Raw genomic sequence first — 18617 nt, 5'->3', positions numbered from 1 at the left:
GAGTTTTGGTTCAGCCGTTGTTTCCGAGAGCTCCACGAACAATTTGTTGTGACAGACGGTGTCAAATGCAGCTTTCAGGTCGAGGCATACCATGATGGATCTCTCTGCAGGCCTTTTACCATTCATTCCACCCGTGATCGTGTTGATGGCCTCAGTTATGGCCGTCGTCGTCGAGTGCATCTTCTTGAAACCGTGCTGATGTGGAGGGGACTCAATGTGAGCTTGGATTCTCTTCAGAATCAGCCTCTCCAGGACCTTGGCCAGTGGTGATATCAGGGAGATCGGGCGAAAGTTGGCCGCGATCGATGGGTCCTTGCCTGGTTTCGGAAGCATAATGACGTGAGCAGCTTTCCACGCATCCGGGTGCCTGTTCTGATCCACGGCTAAGTTGTAGATTGATGCCAGGAAGGAGTATGCCAAGGCTATTCCGCAAGGTGCCTTCCAAAGTCGAAGAGGCCGCGAATCCAAAGATATCAGGAAACTAATAGCGAAGAGAACCGGCAAACAAAAAGTAAATCCGACGGACCGTGAAATCAAACTGCTGACTTTGGAAATCGATCGTCTAAGAAAGGAAGCTTCGCGCGACAAATGGAGACAGAAGGTCGAAGCGATGGAGGCTAAGCAGAAAACGAACCAAAAAGTCCTCTGGAACTGCATTAAATCACTGAAGGCCACTAAAACTACAAATGCTCCGGTTGACTGCGGTGATGGCGTCATGCGAACTGGCCGGATTGTTGCTAACCGAATGGCAAATGCCCTAGTCGTGGCCGGTACACTCAAAGAGACAAGCGAGGAACAGTCAGTTGAAACGAGCCAAGTCCAAGTTTCAATAAACACCCTTTTTCCAGATTTTCGCCGGTAACTCCAAAACCAGGTGTTTTCCAAAATTTTTGTCTACAGATGAAACCATCTCCTTCTAATTTTACACATTTTCGTAGTTGAAAATTTTGTTTAGCGATTATACAATTTCTAAGCTGAAGTCTTAGTTTTCATAGTTTTTAATGCAGAAAAATACCTTTAAAATCCGGCATACTGCAGAATTTGTGTGTTACGTTGAGAAAAACAATAGATGACCTTACAATAAAAATGCGCGGGGGGGGGGGGGAGTGTAGGTTAATGATGGAATGACAAAAGAAACAGGCGGTGTCGGAGAGATGGGGGTCATGTGCCATCATATTGTTCAATGGTACGTACGTTTATGATTTCAAACGTGCCAACTACATAGGTTCTTCGTAATGTTGATGCTTTATAATAAAAGTGAACATTGAACAAAAACAATGGATATGTAATAAAACGGTTAAAAATCAATTTATTAACTCCAACAATGATTCGGTGGCATTTCTCACGGCTTCGGACGCAACTCTCGGATTTCCAATAAACTTTAGCATTTCCGGCTGTCCTCTGATAGTCCACACATTCTCCTTACTCCTCCCTGCTAAGATCTGAAGTGTCAGCAGCGCCCAGAGGACTGGTCCATCAAGCTTCGAATTTTTGAGCACTTTCTCGACGGTTCCCATGTAGATTTCAAGGTCTTCGGTGATCTCGGTCGGTTGGAAGAATTGGAATCTATCGATGAGAAGATCGTTGGCCTCATCGGCGAACTCGCAGGGAGTCCAGTCTTTTTCCGTTAAGAAAATGCGGAGAGCAATGATTGTGAAGATATTATAAGCTTTGTTAGACGTCCAGTCAATGAGGAGTTGCCTAGAAAGATAATTACGTTGTTAAAGGTGGAGTAGCGCCAGTGGGGAAATTGCTTTAAAACACGCCTATGGTACCACAATGACCAAATACACTCAAAATAAAAAACTGCGTGGCGTGTACTGCAGAAAACCTCAAATTTAGGCCCCGCCTTTTTCTCGTCCACTCACGGAGAAAAGGCAAAAATTCTGGGACCAACCAATATCAGGCCGCCGACATCCTACGGGTTCCGCGCGCCGCTGCGTTTAACTCGATGTGGGCGTGGCGAGCTGTCTCCGCCCGCTGTGAGTTAAACATAGCGACGCGCGGAACCCGTAGGATGTCGGCGGCCTGATATTGGTTGGTCCCCGGATTTTTGCCTTTTCTCCGTGAGTGGACGAGAAAAAGGCGGGGCCTAAATTTGAGGTTTTCTGCAGTACACGCCACGCAGTTTTCTTATTTTGAGTGTACCATAGTAAAAAAATTCAAAAAATTTTTCTAAATTTTATATGATTTTTTGAAAATAGAATCTCAGTTTGCGTCGAACTCATTTGAACCTCCCGCCAAGTAATTTTATCAATGGAGCGCGCTTGCTTATTATCATTTTTATTTATTGTTTTTTTTTCTTATTTTCCACCGATTTTTCATGTTTTCAGTGTATTTTTACCGGAAATTTGACGAAAAAGTCGAGAAAAATGCGAAATATCGATTAAAAATCAACATTAAAGGCGTAAATATCTGAATTAAAATATTTTAGGGTCCACATTGTTTAAAATGTGTTATTTCTTTCTTTTTACGCTTCAATGTTGATTTTTAATCGATATTTCACATTTTTCTCGTAAAAAAAACAATAAATAAAAATGAAAATGAGCAAGCGCGCTCCATTGATAAAATCACTTGGCGGGAGGTTCAAATGAGTTCGACGCAAACTGAGATTTTTTCAATTTTCAAAAAATCATATAAAATTTAGAAAAATTTTTGAATTTTTTTACTATGATATTTGGTCATTGTGGTACCATAGGCGTGTTTTAAAGCAATTTCTCCACTGGAGCTACTCCACCTTTAATATGTGGAAACATGTTAAACTTACTGAAAAACGGTGTACTCCACATTTGTAAAACGCTCCGTGAAATTCGACGACTTGTGCACCACAATAATATTTCTTATGACTCGTAGTACTCCTAGCTGAAGCTCATCCGATTCGCCATTCTCCAAACACCACACTAGTTTGCAAAATCTCTTGCACTCAAGTATATCCTCACATTCCAATTTGCTGTCCAAAGTCGTTGAGTGCAAAATTTTAAGAAGCGACATACATTCTCTTGTATTTCGTTCGGCGATTGCCTGCTTCCTCAAATCAATCACATATTTAGTGTGTAGCCGCGCTGGGAAATCCCTGAAATCCTGACTTGGCGAGCGCTCTGTGCACATATCAACGACAGGCATTGCTTGATGTTCGAACCAATCAGATCGTAGACCGACTTTGAAGGCGAAACGCATTGAAATCTTTCCGATGCGATCGTAGTCGAGCCAATCGAATTCTTGTTCAACTAGGTTTTCAATGGCCTCCCATACTTCTTGGCAAGGATGCTGTGAGAGCGACGACTTGAGAATTGTTAGCCGTTCGGATGCTACCAGGAGCATTTCAAGTACTAATTTAGCATCGATTTGATGGAATAGATGGGATTTGTTTCTGAAATTTAAGAAAGATAATATACTGGTAGCCACGAGTGCTGCCACGTAGTGTCAGAGTGTCTTGTTTCGGCTTCATCTACGTAGATCTACAAAAATGCGGGAGAAAAGACGTACAGATCTCAACTGATTTTTCTTGGAAAAGAACGTGCTGACGTCACAATATGTAGAGCGAAACAATCCCGCATTTTTTGTAGATCAAACCGTAATGGGACAGCCTGGCACCACGTGCTAGATTCAACCATTACACGTGATGTCAGCCTGTCTCATTGCGGTTTGATCTACAAAAAATGCGGGAATTTTTCCCCCAGGAAAATGTGACGTCAGCACATTCTTAACCATGCAAAATCGGTTGAAAAGTCTGCGTCTCTTCTCCCGCATTTCTCGGAGATTAAACCAAAACACTTTGACACCACGTGCTGTAGTCGAAATTTTGAGGCTACAGTCGTATTAAAAATTTCGATTTTTCGGTTGAAAATGCTGAAAATCGATGAAAAAGGTTTTTGAGGTTACAGTAGCCCAAAACTGGATTAGAAAATCTCAGAAATTTCGAATAAAATCATGGTTTCACACGTCGTGTCAGACTGTCCCATAACGGTATGCTCTACGAAAAATGCGGGAATTTTTCGCTCAGAAAAGTGTGACGTCGGCACGCTGTTTACGCTGTTCACCGTGCGACACTGGTTGAGAAATCTGCGTCTCGATTCCCGCATTTATTGTCGATCATACCGTTATGGGATCCCACTGTCCCGGGACAGTGTGACACTACGTGCCATTATCGGTCACAGTCCCCGGCTTGGAAGTGGCCTAGAGCCTAGTGGGAACACCGAATGCTGTAGCAGACTACCAGATCCACAGTGCAGTCTGGACAGATGTCTGGAAGTAAAAACACTTACATTGAAATTTCCGTTAAACACATTACTCCCTGTATATAAGTGTGACCACTCCACATCGTATTAACATCCAACGAACCATCGGGGCTAAAAGTCTCAATAGCCTCTATCACATGCTTTAGGCAGTTGACCACGTCATATCGCTCCCCATCATCATGATTTTTTTTAAATTGTGATTTAATACTCGCTAGACACCTTCTCGTAGCTGCGGAATTTTTTAGATTTGTATAATGAGCAAGCGCTTTCAGGGTTGTCTCTAGAGTTGCAAAATTCAAAACTTTGGGAGTATTAGAGTCCTGGAGATCGGTGTCTGAAAAGCAAACGTATGAAAAAGTGTTAACACCTCTATGATTTGAATACCAATTGCGAGAATTTTCTGTAGGTTGGGTTGATATTCTAGGGAGTCAAGCAAATCCTGATTGATATCTGTTCCGGAGGCATCTAGGAATGTCAGGCTCGGTAGAACATTTCCACACTCCACAAATTGCCGGATGGTTTTTATATTCGCTTTAGCACTGAAAGCAGACGGCTTGAATAGGCAATTTTGAAAATCTATAGCACTTACATGTCTCTAGAAACATCCAAAGCGACTAAGCCTTTCAACTTGAACAAGTCCAGCATATCAGTGGCGGTTCGGAATTGCAAGTTTCTCATCGAAAGAACTTTTAGGTTTTTCAACTTGGAAATTCCTTGAAGCTTCTTGACACAAGTGTCGCTGATATTCAGTTTTTGAAGATTTTGGAAGAAATTGCAGAGCTGGGAAAAGTCCTCTTTGCTCAGTGGTTTGTTGCTAATGTCTAGAGATTGAAGAGAAGGAAGCATGGTGCCAATCTGAACATAAAAATTGCGCTTTTTAACTGAAAGAGTTTTCTACCAGTCTAACCCATCCTGGTGTCAACTGCGACCGGCATTCTCCAATGTCCAAACTATGAATCTTCGCCAAAGACTTACCATATAACACACTGGTCAAGGAGGTCATAATGTCTATATTCCTTGCATCTGAAGTAAATATGTTTTAACGTGTAACGTGTAAAAAAAAACTTTTGAAAACCTACAATAATGTTGAGCATGAACTCTTTTCCCAATCACCACTGACTCTTGAATTTGGGTTGCTTTTGCTATAAACTTGTAAGCTTTGGGGTTCAGTAACAAGAGCTTTGAGAAAATTGCTTCATGAGATTTAGTGTCCAGTTCTTGGAAAATATTAGGATCTTTGTAATGGCCTGGAAAAGATGAATGAAAAGTTGAATAGGGAAATTGCATACCATCTTCAATGTGTCTAGCAATTTGAGCAGCAGCAATGTTTGCTAGGGAGTTTGTCAATTTGTGGGGGAGACGGTAAGCTGAGTTGCAATGGGTCAGGTGTCCTAGAAAAATTTTGCTTTCTATTAGTTGACCTCTGCTTTTGAGTCTGGGTCCTATTTATCAGCTTCACCTTGACAAGAAGATCTACACCCGGACTACCTAGTTCTAAAAACATACCTTCTTTCCGTTCATTCTTACTAACAATATATGTGATCAAATAAGACATCACCAGGGGACCCAACAAAATGAAAGATCCTAGCTTGAAGCCTCCATATTCCAACTTGACGGTGAACCCTGCAAATGGCAATTTATATTATTATCAGCTATTGAAATTCCTCACTATCAAGCCCAAATCCTGCTGCGCCGCTGAAGAAAATACAAAGATACCCGTTCAAGATTATGAGCCGTTCCTCTGGGATTATAGAGCTAACAAGCTGAGCGCAAAGGGAATTGAAGTAGCAAGCTGAAAAAAAGAACAGAAAATAACGTTTCGAACTTGAACTACTACACCCACCAGCTATGAGCCCCCAACTGATGGAGTACAAGTAAAGAAGGAACACATTGGAATCGATAGCTTGATAAATAAGAAGCAAGAATCCAAAAGTAACAATGGAGGCTCTATTAAGTGTTAGGAGCGGGAGGTACATTTTCTTGGTCCAGTTGTAAAAATTGTACCCTGAAATGCATTTATCTTAAACAAGCATCTGAACAGCATTGCCTACCAATTAAAAACCCTATGAAACCAAGGAAGATGATCACCAACGCTATTATCACATAAACTTCCCCAGTTTTACATTCGGGAGGGTCCACACAGATTCTTATCATATTTGAGATACCGGTCGCGATTCCGGTAATAACTAGCAAATTAAAAGTGAGCAGCATAAATCCAAGACGACAACTCCAGCCATCGAATGTGGGACGTTCTTCTGTAAAACAATAGAAATAAGGAACCTTACTATAATAGATAAACTTGTTTAGTAGAAAAAATAAAAACCATACCTGAGTCGAAATCCGACATTGTGCAATTTCAAGAGAAGACACTATGTATCAAATGAATGGAATACAAGCGAACAAGACTAATGACTTGGCAGGAGGCAGGTGGGGTGGGAGAGAAGGATAGGCAGCCTGGATGGGTCAGCCTCCTCTTGGCATGGGGGTCACAATTCGGGAAAGGTCACGGGGTTCTGGCCAAGCTCGTTGCATTTTTCGCGCTCCATTGACAATCGCCCTCCGGGAAACATTTTCCGACAACGATTCGACTTCCTCCATTACTTTTAAAGTTTTCTTCATCTCTTTTTGAAGTCGATTATCGCACTTTTTCGAAATGACGAGAGTTTCATTGAGTTCGCCAATTTTGCAATCTATTTTCTTTCGAAGATTTACTTCATTATTTGATAAAATTCTATTTTCGTCTTGTATCGATGAAAACTCGCCGGAAAAACTTCAATAAACTCGTCTCGCATTTTTAATGAATCAGCTATATCCCGTTTTTCCTCTTCACGCTCTTCGATCCTTTTCCGTATCATAAAAATTGAATCTTCGGGAACGTCATATCCTGGTTCAGACGAAACATGAAGAGTCGGATTTAACTGCAATGAGGAGCCTTCTGATTCTGGAATCTCGTGTTGGGTAGAGTTCTGAAAAATTATAACAGTTGCATGATAATATTGAGTCACGAACTACCTTGAGAAAAGAACGCATTTCAGAATCCATTTCAAATGTGCGCGATCCACGTGAGTGTAAATATTCAGATTTCGTTCCAGATTGCCTTTTTTTTCTCTTTCTTTATCATCTTCACAATTATCCAAAGTGGAGTCGCATCGAAGAGGAACCCTGGGTTCCGATTTTGAAGAAGTACTCTGAAAAATATAAATTTTATCAAAATTTGCTAGAAAATCAAATTACCGTCGAGGGAAATAATTCCTCCGGAATTTCCATACTTTTCCGTTTCGAATTTAAACGTGCCGCGTTGGAACTCCACGCTTTTCTTTTTGCTGACATTGGAGCTATTTAAAAAATAGTTCCGACCTATTGAGCAACTGATATCAGGTGTTTTTAGAATCGAAAAATTTAGACAAAGCTAATGAAACACATTTCATTCAAAAAATTTTAAGAAAAAAATAATTACGGAAAAATTTTCATTTTTTTAGTGCAAATTTTAACAATTATCGACTTTTCGATATTTTTTAGTGTATCAAACCGTTAAAGCGGTATATTTTCTGAAAGCTAGCAATCTGTTCAAGATTGTGGCTCATTTTTACGAAAAAAATTTGAGGATTTTTTGAGAAAATCAGAAAAAACCTACTTTTTTGTAGATTTCGGCACCGTTTTGTGTTGTCGGACGCGTTTCCGTTGCGGTTTTCAGATTTTATGCTGAAAAAAATATTTATTAATCGATAAGAATAAAAAAAAAGAAAAAACGAAGAAAAATAAGCATAAAAGTCAAATTAAAAGTGTTTATTCAATCTAAATTCTTAACCATAGGAGGCGGTGGCCCCCCGCCGCCTTTCTCGCGGCACGTTAGCTTTGCCTCCCCGTGTGTAGTGTATTTTGTACCGATTGATTCACCATTTCTTGATTAGCCTATTTAGTGGAGTTACTTGCAGGAGTACGAGCTGTAATTGGGTATCTTCAAAAAACAATTTTTTGAGATATAACTGTTTGAATATGTAAAACATATTTACTTCAATCTTTAAAAATTTTCAGTAACAATCATAGATTTCAATTGGGTTTCTGATATGAAAACCATATCAATTAGCAGATTTCACAAAATTTCATCAAAGTTGAAATTGAATTTTTAGAAAGAAAAAAACGTTTTTGAGAAAATTGGCAAAAAAATTGGTTTTTATTACGGAATTGAATAATTTCAAATCTTTTTTTTTTCAGATTGTCACCTCACCACTATCCGATAAACTAAATAAAAGCACGCCCCGGCTTCTACAGGCAAATGCATCGGAAACTAGCTTTCAAAAATTCTATGGAATTTTTCTCTCAAGAATTTTCATGTCTCACACAAATGCTAGCTACGTATTCTGGATCTGGATCAAGGGTGTGCGGCAAATTTGCCGAATTTGCCAAATATTTGCAAATTTGCCGCACACGTCAAAATTTTGACTTCACTTTTTTGCAAAAAAAAAATTACGGAATTTTGGTAGGATTTTCATAGATTTGGATTCTAAATTTTTTTTAATATTATGGATAAGTTTCTGGACCTACAAGTTGTATTTTGGCCGCGCTAGAATTGAACTTAAACTTATACCGTATTTCCTCTATTAGTCTTGCATGTAAGACTAATTTTCGATTGACCTCTAGAGGTCAAGACTATTGCAATTCTATTTGTTGCTAAGATTTTGTAAATATCGCGGAAAATTAAGTTTGGACAAGCCTGCTGAAAACAAGAAAAAAACGTGAAAAGGCTGTAACGTTTTGCTGAGTAAATACAGAACACACTGATGGGCCTAATATTTGGATTGCAAAAAATCTAATAAGCCTAAGAAATTTAAATTTCTTCTCAGAAATAGTGCTGTTGCCATAGTCATTCATAAAATCAATACATTACAATGCGATCTGTTGTTAATATTTCGTGAATATCACGGAAAATTAAGTTTGGACAAATCGGCTGAAAACAGGCGCAACTGGAACGAAATTTTGATTTCATCTCAAAAATAGTGTACCAATTGATTCACCATTACGTATGTAGTCTAGTCTATATAGTGGAGTTACTTGCAAGAGTACGAGCTGTAATTGGGTATCTTCAAAAAACAATGTTTTTTTTCTTTTGAGATATAACAGTTTGCATATGTAAAACATGTGTACTTCAATTTTTTAAAATTCTCAGTAACAGTCATAGATTTCAATTGGGTTTCTGATATGAAAAACATGCCAATTAGCAGATTTCACAAAATTTCATTAATGTTGAAATTGAATTTTTTGAAATAAAAAAAACCTTTTTTTTGAGGAAATTGGCCAAAAAAATTGGTTTTTATCAGGAAATTGAATAATTTCAAATCTTGTTTTTTTTTCAGATTGTCACCTCACCACTATCAAATGATCCGATAAACTATATAAAAGCACGCCCCCTAGCTTTCAAATACAATGAAATTTTTTCTCAACATTTTTCATGTCTCACACAAATTCTAGCTACGTATTCTGGATCTGGATTGCATTGTTCATTATAACATAACCCAGCAGCAAATCTCACTCTTTTCCTCATATCTTATCCCTTATCACGTCGTTACTTTTTCGTTACTAATTAAAATTCATTGATTGAAACGTGACTCTAGCACTTTCTGCGTCTCTCTTTTCCACAACCACAGAGCTTTGAAGCTCCATATCTTATTATTCATATCTAGCTATTACCCCTGCTGATTACTGGAAAGAGTGGCCTTTTGTGGTCTTCATGCCATGATTTTATCACTCAAACTGATAAAATCATAGTTTGGAAACCTCGACAGGCTTTTCTTTTCTTCTTAAGGAAGGTCACACTTTAGGTTGCAGTTTTGCAGAACTCCAAGACTTCGTCAAAAAGGTCCCAAGTATGTCTAACTGTGGCACCTAACAATTTCAGTAGCGGGTTTTCTTTTCGGCATTAAGCTTTACTGGATAGTGCAACTTCAACTTTTCAAGCAGTTGAGTCATAAAAAACCTGAAGTTTCTCCTGAAACTCCTGAAAGTCCCATTTTGTTTTGATCTACGAGAATTGCGGGAGAAGAGGCGCAGAGTTCTCAACTGATTGCGCATGGTCTGGGAGAAAAGTTCCCGCATTTCTTGTAGATCAAGCCGTAATGGGACAGCCTGACACCACGTGAAACTTCAGCTTCAAGTCACAAGTTTTAAATAAGCAAAGTCCAAAGCTGTCATTAGTTTTGATATCTCTCGTACCTCACGAATATCTCTTGTCGCTCATCACTAGGCAAAGTGCAAAGGCTAATTAGGACTTGTTGATTTTAGAACGTGACACATACAGCCTCGAAACTCCACAACTTATTATTCACAGCTATACTCTTACTAAATCCAAAAAAAAAATGCCTTTTGAGATTTCTTACGTGTGATCTTCCCACTCAATTCGAGGAAATCACAGATTGGACACCTCACAAGGCGTTTTTATTTCAAAGTTGACAGTGTAAATCGATGAAGGCTTAGGAGCATTTAAACCAACAAGACATTTTAAAGATAACTCCAAAATTGCGAGCAATGCATATTTATTGCTGATTGAACAAAAACATGGAAACTTTGAAAACAAAACAATTTCAAACAAATTCAAACAAAAACCAATGAATTAAAAAAAGACCATTAGTAAAATCATCAAAATCCCTAAGAGCACAAGTCCCGCGACTTCCATGTCGCTTAGCTCTCCTATGTTCTGGTCGGTCGTGGTTGTGCTCGAATTTGCTTTTTCTGCTGGAGCTTGGGCGGTTGATCCTTCTGCTTCCTCTTCTTCGGAGTCATCGGAATCATCGGAATCATCGGAATCCTCGTCTTCCTCCTCCTCTTCTTCCACCGATTCATCAGCCGCATCGGACTCTGGTTCCAATTGATTCAAGGCATCTGTACACGTCTCTTCTACATACTCTTCGTCTTCAGAATCGTCGGAACCCTCTGACTCCGATTCATCTTTAGATTCTGATACGTCGGAGGCTTCTGACTCCGAATCATCTAAAGCTTCGGGCTTTGATTCAAAGGCATATGTACCCGTCTCCTTTGGTACTTCCTCTTCATCTTCAGATTCGTCAAAACCCTCCGACTCCGATTCATCCTCGGATTCAGATTCTGACTCTGATTCGTCGGATGCATCTGACTCCGAATCATCAGATGCTTCGGGCGACTTCAAGGCATCATCCACTGTAACTTCCTTATTGGTACCAGCAAGCTCCTGTGGATCATCATTTCCAAGAAATTTCAGCTCCTCGTCAAGAGCATCACGGAGTTGATCATCTTGCTTCTTTAAAATATCCAGTTTTTCTTGAATTTCACTGGACATTGTGCTCTTTTTGGTGGTGGCAGCACTGGAAATTTGAAATTTAGGATCATATAATAGTTTCAAAAAGTTTTCGATACTTACTTAGTTTTCGCAAGATCAATCAGTTCTTGGATGCTGATGTTGTATTGTTCCTCGAAGGATTGGATGAATTCGGAGAGAGTTGAACTGAAAAAGTGGATCTATGGATTGTTTACAGTGTAATTCAGAGGTCACTAGGCTTATGTCTCTCGGCTTATATCGTTAAGTTTAGCTCAGTAGGGCCCCTAGGGTTAGGTGCATAGGCCTACTATTAGATCGTTTTGCTTGGGTCCGTTAGGTTCCTAGGCTTAAGCATTTATGATTAGGCGCAAATTCTTAATTTTCTAGAATTAGGTTTTTAGTCTTAGGTCCCTTACTATTAGGCTTAGATACCTTGGCCGCCTAAATTCACAGGCTTACTTCCCAAGTTCGGACTACTAAGCTTAAGTCTTCAGTCCACGGTTTTTAGGATTAGTTCTCAAGTTTGGGTCCCTAGGCTTAAATCCGGAGGCATATGTCCACAGGAGCCCTGGATCTAGACCCCTATGATTTGATTAACACGCTTTTGTCTTAAGAATTAGTCGTCTAGGCTTAGATTTGTAGGCTTAGGTCCCTAGGCTTGGATCACGAAGGCTTAGTTCCTTAGGTTTAGATTTTCAAATTCTCGGTCCGAAGATTTGGTTCCAATACTTTCCAATAGTCTTATGAATCTTCCAAAAATCTTCCAATTAGGCTTGGGAAATCTTGAAAAAACTGCAAACATTTAAAAATGAACTTGACAATTTCAACAAAATGTGAGCCAAAAGTGTTATTAAATTCAAAAATACTAACCCATGCTCTTGTCTCTCCAAATAACTGTCTGCCTTTGGAACGTTGGACATAATCGACTTAACGAGTTTCTGTAAAATAATAATATTACACGGATATTCAAAAACCAAAAAAAAAAGAAAAAATAAAGTGAAAAAAACAAGAATATTGTGTAAAAAATGAGAGACCCCAATAAAGGGAAACAGAACGCGCAAATTGACCAGGTGTCGTACTCCATGTAGGCGGGACCAGTATGAACTAGGAAGATGTGGGAAAAGAGCAGATGTTACTTTCATCTTGATCTGTTCGGATTTTCAGGTACATCGCTAATTAATACATTTATCGATTTGCAAAAAAAAAAACACAGCAACACCAGTTAGCCGGGAAGGTTCATGTTTTCACAGGCTATCCGATAAAACAATGAACTGTTGTGTATTGAGCGAGAGACAAGGAGAGAAGTAGTTTATTACAAGAAGTGTAAGAAGTAATGAATTATAAAGAGAGGTCGCTTACGCGATAAGTTCATGATGACCCAAAGGTCACGTCTGTATAAAGTTCAGGTTTACGTTCCGTCCACAACATCTCCCCTCTTATATGACAAAAAGCCAGAAATTATGCCTGGGCTAGGGGCATCACCACCAGAGGCGGTATCTCGACCTCTGCGGCGAGTGGAGGCATGATCAGTGTTTGGGGCTGATCCTCGCACAACTTGTCGTGGGTGGCTCTGTCGAAGAGAATGACACAGGAGGATGCCGGGTTGTAAACGCTCGCCGTCACTCGCAACATCGGATTCCAGCAGGGGGTCCAGATGGGTTTCTTTGATTGGCGAACTTCCAGCAGTATATGATTGGCGACTCTTAGCCACACGGCGACGTCTTCTGTGGCTTTTCTTCAACGAACTCTTGCTCTCCGTGACATGAATCGTAGTTATATTTGCACAAGTAGCATTCCGAGCATTGCCGGCAACCGACGAGAACACTTCACGAGCAGATCGAGAACCAACAGAATCACAAGCTGACAAATCTGGAGCACTAAAACCAAAAACAGAAGAATCTGAAACTAAAACTGGATTAGCTTCCATCCCCTCCCCACGGACACCTTGAGCGACAAATTTTTGGCGGCAACTAGAGCGCGGAATGTTTTCCAAAAGCGACAATTTGCACGGATTTTCGATGAATGATGAAGCATAGTCATTCCCACGGCTCCGGCGACCGCAAATGTGACGGAGTTGGTTCATATATTTTTTGTAGCTATATAGAAGACTGGTAGCAATGACAAGCCTATCAATATCAGTCATATCAGGCACCTTTAAGAATATATCCAGCTCAAAACTGTGACAACGAAAAAAAAAATTTTTTTCGACTTTTTTCATTTCTTTGTGAAATCTAAAAGTTTACATGCCTTGAGGTATTAGACAGTTAGTTAATTACAATTGAGCAATAACAGCTCCAGGCGCCCTTTTTTGGTAGCGCTAGATGTGTCTAAAGTGCCAAAAGTGCCTGCAAAAATGACTTTTTTAACTTTGAGCAGCGTTAACTTGAAGCACGTGAAAGATACAAAAAAGTAATCAAGTACAACATTATTTAACAAACGCATCAATAGCTACATTTTATTAGTTGACCACTTCTTTGAATATGCACTGGTTGCTGAGCTACGATGATTTTTGTGGAGCCGGTCCAATTTTTCAAAACCCTTTTCTATTCAGTATATGACCCGTAACTCCAAAACCAGTTGACCGATCGAAAAATGAACAACTAACAAAACATTTATCTGTTTATTATAAACATTTAATTATTTGTACATTTTGTATATTACTTATGTTCGCAAAGTTAATAGCCATTAAAAAAATAATACTCGTAGTTTTTGAAAAAATAGGAAAATTGTTCAATAATTGAATTTTTCTCCCCCAAAAAGTAACGTAGACTAGGAAAACTAAATGCAATTTTTTAGTTAGCAGGTACACAGTATTGTTCAAAAGTATTTAGAAGTTTATCTAAGAAAAAATTTCCTTTCAATTTTTTTTGAATGTTTTTTCGAAATTTTTTTCAAATTTTCACACATTTCCTAAAGTGACTCATATCGTTGTCCGCAAGAGATACATTTAAAAAAAAACTTAAATTGTGAAATGTTTATAATAAACAGATAAATGTTTTGTTAGTTGTTCATTTTTCGATCGGTCAACTGGTTTTGGAGTTACGGGTCATATAGTGAATAGAAAAGGGTTTTGAAAAATTGGACCAGCTCCACAAAAATCATCGTAGCTCAGCAACCAGTGCATATTCAAAGAAGTGATCAACTAATAAAATGTAGCTATTGATGCGTTTGTTAAATAATGTTGTAATCTAGCTCTTTTGGCACTTTAAACATATCTAGCGCTACCAAAAAAGGGCGTCTGGAGCTGTTATTGCTCAATTGTAATTAACTAACTGTCTAATACCTCAAGGCATGTAAACTTTTTGATTTCACAAAGAAATGAAAAAAATCGAAAAAAAAAATTTTTTTTTCGTTGTCACAGTTTTGAGCTGGATATATTCTTAAAGGTGTCTGATATGACTGATATTGATAGGCTTGTCATTCCTACCAGTCTTCTATATAACTACAAAAAAAAACATTTGAGAAAAAATCAAAATTGAGAAAAAACGACAAAACTTATTCCTTGACCTAATAGTTTAGTAATGTATTAAACTACATAAACTATTTTTCCTGGTCCAGCTTTATTACATAACAATAATGTGTAGCCAATAAATATAGTGGTTCAAACATCAACCCGTATGCTACCAATGGTACAGGATGGTCCATAATTATGGACCACCCTGTACTAATTTTCGAACACCTAATCAGATGCAAAACTATTGGAGAGTGCAAAACTAATAGAGGCTGCCATACTAATTTTCGATCAAGTTGTCACTCATAGTAGGTGGAGTACCGAAATCTGGGAAATATTTTCAAATGACTCCACATTTTCCCCTTATTCCAAATATTTAAGTGAAAAATTCAAAAAAAATTTCCCTCGTTTTATATTTGAGCTTAAAGTCGCGATTTTCATTTGCGTCCCCATGAGCTTTTTCAAATGCGCGTCCAAATAAATTCTTTAATTTTTTCGATGAGGGGTACGTTTTCCGAAGGGGAATTTTTCCGAAGGAACATGTTCCTAACAAGGGAAGTCGAAAAATTTAATCTCTGACTTTGGCGTGACATAGTATTTTTTTTCGATAAAAGAGTGAAAATAATGATCCCTACAAAAAATTTAGCTGCCTCGGTCCAGGTTCAGCAAAGTTATGACGTTTTGAAAGTGACTAAAACACCTTTTTACAAAATTTCAAAATTTTCAAAAAAATTTTTTTTCTAAAAAGAGGAAAAAATGTTTGCAAATGATTCAAAACAGTGAAAAACATATGCCATGCAAGTTTTAGCTCATAACTCCCAAGAAAACCCACAAATTAATCTACAAGAAAATGTACTTCTCTCTTCTTTGACTGGCAGTTCACTAAAAGTAGTGACTCTGCCTCCTTCCTATAACCCCCATCTTGCCACACACACGCGTTTTCGGTGTTCAAAAAATGTTCAAAAAAATGTCCGAAAAAATGTAACAACAACTTAGAACGTTTATATCTCGGCTCTCACTGAACCGATTTTTGAAATTCTTTTTTCTCCACATTCACAAAATATAGCGACGTGTGTTCATTTAAAAGGGGGTTGATTTTGAAGCATCCTGTCGGCTCCACAAGTGGAAAACCATACCCCGCTTGTTTTTGCGCACACCGAAGTACTGGCCGAAAACCACTTTAAATTGAAGGAAAATTCGAGTTTATGTTCAAAACGTTTGAGACTCGAAACTTAAGTTCTCCTTTTCAATACCTATCCACTGTATCTAAGTTCATTGTGATATCTCTATTCGTTATTTTAAAAACGATAATTAAAGTTTTGCCAAAATTTCCCCACCCCCTTTTCTCACACACACACACCCACACGGCGTGTAAATTGGTACATCTGGCCTAGCGAAAAGTGAGAATCCTAGGCTATGGCCGCGGCAAAGCGCGCGAAATTTGAATTTAAATTTTTAATGTCATTGAAAATCGATGAATAAGACATTATAATGGATCAAAACTACAAAAATATACAAAAAATTGTTTTTTAAACGAATAAATCACATATAAAAACGATTATTTTCCTAAATAAAGGTGGAAATTCGATTTATTAGGCAATTATTAGGAAAATGCGTCAAAACTTGCACATTTTTGAATTTTTTTCAAAAACTAGATCCACAAATTTTCTAAAATTTCACCAGTTTACTCAGTAGACTGTTATAATCAAATTGTGAGCAAAAAATTCATACCCACCGTCACAAGTTCACATTGAATTTTTCCATTTTAGCTCGGAAATTCACGAAAAATCGGTGAAATTGCCACAAATTTTAAATTTTTTCAAAAACTAGATTCACAAAGTTTTTGAAACTTCACCAATTGACTAAATGAAGGTTTTTGAACAATTTAAGTACAAAAAATGTATACCCACCGTCACAAGTTTACACTTAAAAGCGCCGTTCCTTAATGCAGCTTCAAACTGCTTTGTTTCGTTCAATGCGTAGTTCATATTGTTTGTATTTGAATTTCATATAATTTTAGTGTTTCTCTTATTTTTTTTTTCATGAAACTAATGCTGCATTTTTTGCTTAAATTCAACGATATTATCATGTAAAACGAAACCGGGAAGTATTAACTGCTAAAATTTATGTGGACTACGGTAGTCAAGTCCGCAAACACCACGCGCATTTTCATAATTGCGTACGTTTGTTTTTCAAGCTTTTTTCTAGGCCAGAGGTACCAATTTACACGCCGTGAACCTGCTTTGCTGTAGGATACAGTGTAATTTTACTGGGATCCGAGGTGTCTGGATGTGCCCGACGGTAATGGTTGAGAACTGACGCTTTGGATGAATATTTCCCGTTACAGTCATTGCAGGCATACATAGCTGTACCTTTTTCAGCTACTTTGGCAGCAACAATCTGGTTGTTGAAATTCTCTAATTCCTGTGTTGAAAGGCGGTGAACGTTCTTGAGATGCCTTCGAACTTCAGTTTGAATAGCAGTGTAATTCAATTAATATCAGTTCTTTTTCAGATCTCCAGCCGATGCGATCCGTGCCAAACGTGATGTTTCCACCAGTGAAGATGAGGTTAGCGGAGATTCATCTGCAGAATTTTCCGGCGAGAAGGTGAAGCGTCTGGTGAAGCCTCAGGAGAAGGTTCTGGAGAATCATCTGGTGAATCTTCCCGCGAGAGTTCAGGGAATGAGGAAACTTCCGGTGATACATCACCAGTCGTTCCTGTTGACGAACTCACTCTTGAACAGTTGGAGACACTCAACACGTATGCTCAACAAGTTCAAGCTGAATCACAGAAGCTCATTCACCAAGCTAACTTCGTCATCGAGGTTAGTTTATCGACCCCCTTTAAACTAAATATTTTAAATCTTCCAGATGACCGCTCTCTGCTAACGCACAGAACTTTGGAATGCTCTCGAACATCATGCTTGCCAACTCTCGGATGGTTCTCGACAGTGCTCGTCTTTCACTCAATGAGACTGAAACCGAAACCGGAACATCTGCTCTCTGCCATGGAGATTCTGAATGTGGAAGTGGGAAATGCATAGGAGCTCTTGTCGGAACTTGCAACTGCAACTCTTGTGTCGATGGATGGCCGTAAGCTTTCAATTTATTTCACAGCAACATTTCAAATGTTATTATTTCAGATGCCAAGAGGACAGTGCTTGCGGAGGATTCAACAGATGTCTACACCAAGAACAATCTCACTCTGACCGAAGCCCTCACTTCATTCTGCAATGGAGCCGAAGACAATGTGGAGAAGTGCCACGGATTGCCATGCAATGGATTATGTGCTTGTTAATTGACCCCATCTTATCAGCTTTTTTATTATATATTGCACACATTTTTACGGAATGAATAAAAATTTCATGATCCTAATTGGCTTCAATATTTCAATGGAAAAATAATCGGATCATTTCCATCAAGTTCGATGATTTATGAGAATTTATTAATTCGGGAGGTGGCTTCGGGTCCTCATCCTTCGAAAGCATGTTAGATTGATCAGATGAACGAAATTTTCTGAAAATAATTATTCGAAACCGACGAAAAACTGTATAATTGTGAAAATCTTCTGAATTTAGTGTCACAATGAGCCATTTCTGCGAGATTCATAGTTATTTCCCAATATTCTAATAAATCGCA

The 18617-nt window shown here is 38.6% G+C and overlaps 2 protein-coding genes, 1 non-coding gene and 1 pseudogene across 5 annotated transcripts; 2 read left to right on the top strand and 2 right to left on the bottom strand.

Annotated features, from left to right (window-relative positions):
* Positions 1–1224: 1224 nt before the first annotated feature.
* Positions 1225–7667, bottom strand: gadr-5 (TIR domain-containing protein). Of its 2 annotated transcripts, NM_001265335.3 has the most exons (14): positions 7251–7667; positions 6567–7204; positions 6290–6493; positions 6082–6243; positions 5908–6030; positions 5745–5861; positions 5528–5629; positions 5318–5485; positions 5137–5261; positions 4828–5093; positions 4623–4777; positions 4266–4572; positions 2768–3370; positions 1225–1701 (listed from the first exon to the last, which is right to left on the bottom strand). In NM_001265335.3, the coding sequence occupies exons 2-14, from the start codon at positions 6583–6585 to the stop codon at positions 1305–1307; spliced, it is 2748 nt and encodes a 915-aa protein (NP_001252264.2). In that variant the 5' UTR covers positions 6586–7204; positions 7251–7667; the 3' UTR covers positions 1225–1304. The 2 variants fall into 2 exon arrangements, with proteins under 2 accessions (NP_001252264.2, NP_001252265.2); NM_001265336.3 differs by lacking the exon at positions 7251–7667 and having other exon boundaries at positions 1227–1701; positions 5146–5261; positions 6567–6631.
* A 2271-nt stretch (positions 7668–9938) lies between these two features.
* Positions 9939–10035, top strand: mir-1818. The gene has a single exon (NR_024294.2). It is a non-coding gene; the product is annotated as a pre-microRNA mir-1818 (primary transcript).
* Positions 10036–10762: 727 nt separating this feature from the next.
* On the bottom strand, positions 10763–12463 carry Y71A12B.11 (RNA polymerase sigma factor RpoD). Its single transcript, NM_061038.6, has 3 exons — positions 12397–12463; positions 11629–11712; positions 10763–11572 (listed from the first exon to the last, which is right to left on the bottom strand). The coding sequence occupies exons 1-3, from the start codon at positions 12444–12446 to the stop codon at positions 10846–10848; spliced, it is 861 nt and encodes a 286-aa protein (NP_493439.1). The 5' UTR covers positions 12447–12463; the 3' UTR covers positions 10763–10845.
* Positions 12464–17480: 5017 nt separating this feature from the next.
* On the top strand, positions 17481–18276 carry Y71A12B.19 (annotated as a pseudogene). The gene is made up of 3 exons: positions 17481–17803; positions 17850–18071; positions 18122–18276. Coding segments are annotated over exons 1-3 (700 nt in total).
* Positions 18277–18617: the final 341 nt, after the last annotated feature.

The sequence above is a fragment of the Caenorhabditis elegans genome, chromosome I, assembly GCF_000002985.6.
Source record: "Caenorhabditis elegans chromosome I".
NCBI classification, from domain to species: Eukaryota; Metazoa; Nematoda; class Chromadorea; order Rhabditida; family Rhabditidae; genus Caenorhabditis; species Caenorhabditis elegans.
Note: the sequence above shows the minus strand (reverse complement) of the source record. Positions and strands in the feature narration are given on the sequence as shown.